The sequence below is a fragment of the Gavialis gangeticus genome, unplaced genomic scaffold (genome assembly GCF_001723915.1).
Source record: "Gavialis gangeticus isolate Ggan-Ray unplaced genomic scaffold, GavGan_comp1, whole genome shotgun sequence".
NCBI classification, from domain to species: Eukaryota; Metazoa; Chordata; order Crocodylia; family Gavialidae; genus Gavialis; species Gavialis gangeticus.
In genome coordinates, this window is record NW_017729029.1 from 8,844,130 (window position 1) to 8,847,695 (window position 3,566).

The window sequence follows — 3,566 nt, forward strand, 5'->3', positions numbered from 1 at the left end:
ACCCCCCAATCCCCTAAATAAGCAGTTCAGGAAGCATGGCCCCTCTCACTTTTCAGGGAAGGATATTGTTTTGTTGGCTGAATGGTACCAATGGGACAATAACAGCCTGAGCGTGGACACATTCCAGGTAGGTCTGTGAAAGGAGCCCCACGCTGAGTACACCTCCATTCTTAGTAAAGACAATGGCATCTTTTCCCAGCCGCATAGAACCTGACTTGAAGCCATTGCCATACACCCCTATGGATGGGTGGTTCTTCTTCGCTGCCTTGTCTGTGAAGCCAAAGCTGGAATTCATTCAAATGGAAAGATAGTTACCTCAGAGATAGTGGTTAGCAAAAAGGCGGGGGGTGGGGGGGAAGAAGAATGGAAAGGGATTTTAAATGCAAGGCCCCACCACACAGCGGATTAAACAAATGAATACTTTTTCCTAGTACAGCACTTCCCAGCCAAAGACTTTGAAGCACTTTGTAAAGATTGTCAAGTCATCCTACAGATGGAGAAATGGAAGCTCACAGACAAGAGGTCTGCCAAAGATCAGAAAGCAAAACAATGGCAGAACTATAACTAGTAGCCAATTATCCTGACACCCAGTCTTTCTTTAACTGCTGGACCATGCTGACTTCCACTGCACCAGAGAACCATGACTTACTGATGACTAATATAACCTGTGCTCCGTATTTACTCTCCAAGAACCTCCAAGTACTAATGAATCCCTAAACCTAGGGGTTGGCATCCTTATTTTATTATTATTATTATTATTATTATTATTATTTTATTATGGATGTGAAAAGGAGTTATGAGGAAGGAGCAATCTGCCAGTTTACACACTAAGTCAATAACCATCAGGTCCACAGTGCATCCTCTCTTCCTAATTCTGCTCTATACACCAGACAACCTAATTCACTCTCTCTCTTTACTGTGCATGTGAAATGGAGACAGCTCTTCCCCACCACTTCACACAGTGACAGAAAAGGGAAAGGAGTGCAATGGGAAGGAAAGAGTGTCAACTTTCTGGCTTTGCCACATCTCACTCCAGCCTGTTTTGAATGAGTCCTTTAGCAGTTTGGAAACCATGCCCTTATTGCAGGAGAAAGATTTCAAAATGAGTTTCCATGTGACCCTGAAATTATCTTGCTCTCAGAATGCTAGGGGCTAGAGGGGCCTGCTACATCCTTCCTCTGCTCCAGTTTTACATACACTTCCTAAGAGTGTAAAAGAACAAGCACTAAGACCAGGACATTGCTCTCCTCTTTCACCACACAGAGCAGGAAGGGGTCAAAGCTTCTGGTTTTCACTTCCTGAACCACTTGTTTGAAGAACTGTGGTTTTGTGTTCACAGGGTCTGAAGAAATAATAGCTCCTCAGCCTCTTACCCCACCCCCCTTTCAGATTTGTCAAAAAGCTGGTGGGCAACAAAAACCAAGCCACAACCCCACCCACCCCGCACACTTCCCAAGTGACAGTAGTTTGCAACTGGCCTTCTGGAAACAGAGCAACTAGGCCGGGACAGGTGGGTAAATGAGGAATCCCTATATATGTAATACATGCATGTCCCATGTAAGTTGAGCGTCCAAGAGAATGCACCCCATGTGCACTCTCTACCCTTGGAGGTTTTTAAGACACAGCTAGACAAAGCCTCGTCTTGGATGCTCTAGTTGGGGATGGTCCTGCTTTGAGCAGGAGGTTGGACTAGATCAGAGGTTCCCACCCACCAGGCGGCAACATGAACTTCCATCGCTGGCAGTCATGTGTGGGGTTAAAGCTGGGTGGCAGGGCAACCCTGGGAGGGAGGCACCCAGCTCCGTGAGCCCGGTCCCACTCCTGCTGCCATGACAATGCCTGGTGAGGCAACCAGGGCCCGTGCTGGGCCAGGCAGGACCCCCCAGCCCCACCTGCAGCAGGGAGCAGGAAGAGGCAGGCAGGGAAATGCCTGGGGCAGAGGGTGGGGAGGTGGTGCTGATGCTTGCTCCTAGAGAAAGCAGTGGAGCCCCTTCTTACTGGGCAGCCCCAGTTGGTTCCCCCCCGGCCCACCACCTACACAGCCCACTCCCCTTCTGGGTCCCCCCAGTGCCTGTGGCTGCAGTGCCCCAACCCAATCCAATCTTTGTAACTCCCCGCCCCACCCTGTAAAATAAATAAATATGCAAATTAAATTTAAATACGTAAATTGGATAGTTTTTATACCCAGTCTGGCAAAATTCTTTGAGCGAGTTTGCTGGTCCACAGTATAAAAAATGGTTGGGAACCACTAGACTAGATGACCTCTTCACGTCTCTTCCAACCCTAATGTTCTATAATTCCATGTTAGAAAGCAGCTTGAGAGCATATGTAATTATAAGAGCAGTTATATTAGGACCTTGTACACTAGGAGGGAGAGGAAGGGAAGAGCAACAAAAAGAGAGCTCAGTGTGCATCCAGAGTGGGATTCTTGAAACATGAAAGCCTGAATCAGACAGCACTTGTACATACCACTTGAATCTGGGTACCAGAGCCATTCTGGGGCAAGTTCTTAGGCGGTTACCTGAGCATATGGTGAAGTTTGTGAGGTGTCATTCCAGCACCATTATCTGTAAAGGCTAAACAAGGCTCTCCCTTAATTTCCACAACATCAATGCAGAGAAGCTTGGCTGTTACACCAGGGTCCGAGGCATTGTCTGTGGAAGGAAGAAACCCAGCCAGTTAGCACCACTCAGGTGCTCAACTACTCTCCCAAAGCACTCACATTATCTCCTGGGAGCTGAGAAGTGAAAATATTTTTGAACTTTTCTTCTCCCAAATGAAGAGAAATAAGACATACTACATTCTCCTCAAACTGCTTACTACATTCTGTAGGTATGCATGTAAGCATGACTTGCATGGACAGAGAATAGGGAAATGCTATGATGTGGCAAAATGACTGCATCAGAACAAAGGGAGGGCCATGTGGATTAGACAGGCGTAAGGAAGTTGCAAACGGGTTATATAAATCATCAAAACTGATTGTCAAAAAAACATTTACACACTTTGCTCTGTGTTCTCTACACACCACATGTTACAGAAGAAATGTCTTATAAAGAACTTTACCTTCTCTTTACCTGCACAGGTTTGAGCATGTCACAATATGCTCACACAGGTGATGCTGTAGCTGGGATGGTCCAGAAATGAAGTGAGGCAAGAAGTCCTTGCCTCTAGGATGTCATAGGCCATTCCAATAACTACCTATCTAATACCTAAAAAGGCTGGGATTTTAGGACCAAATCTTGGGACCTTCCAGGGCGAGGAAGGAAGCTCCAACAGGAAGCTCACTTCTGCTGCCCTGGTGGGGCACAAGATATGGGACCTGAGACCTAGTGGGGCAGACGAGTGTTTACTCTGAGCCTAACCTAGGTGAAATGAGGAGCAGGAAACAAAGTGCGAAACTACATGCCCCCACCCCAGGCAATTGTCTATTAAAAAATAAGAGATTCAGAGGAGCGGCGTTGGGCTGGAGGGGAGGGGAGGGGAGGGGAGAGGACAGGTGTCAGGTCCTGCCACACTCCGACGGCCTGCAACACAGCCGCCTCGGCCGCCCGCCTGCCCTAGGAGCG

The 3,566-nt window shown here is 47.6% G+C and overlaps 1 protein-coding gene across 1 annotated transcript in view; it reads right to left on the minus strand.

The window, feature by feature from the left end:
- The window catches only part of LOC109300518 (MORC family CW-type zinc finger protein 4-like), a 9,494-nt gene that overhangs the window by 4,980 nt on the left and 948 nt on the right, over nt 1-3,566 (minus strand). Inside the window, exons 4-5 of the mRNA XM_019521183.1 lie at nt 2,522-2,654; nt 50-284 (exon numbers count right to left, since the gene is read on the minus strand). Coding sequence (XP_019376728.1) covers nt 53-284; nt 2,522-2,654 — 365 coding nt within the window. The 3' untranslated portion in view covers nt 50-52. The remainder of the gene's footprint in view (nt 1-49; nt 285-2,521; nt 2,655-3,566) is intronic.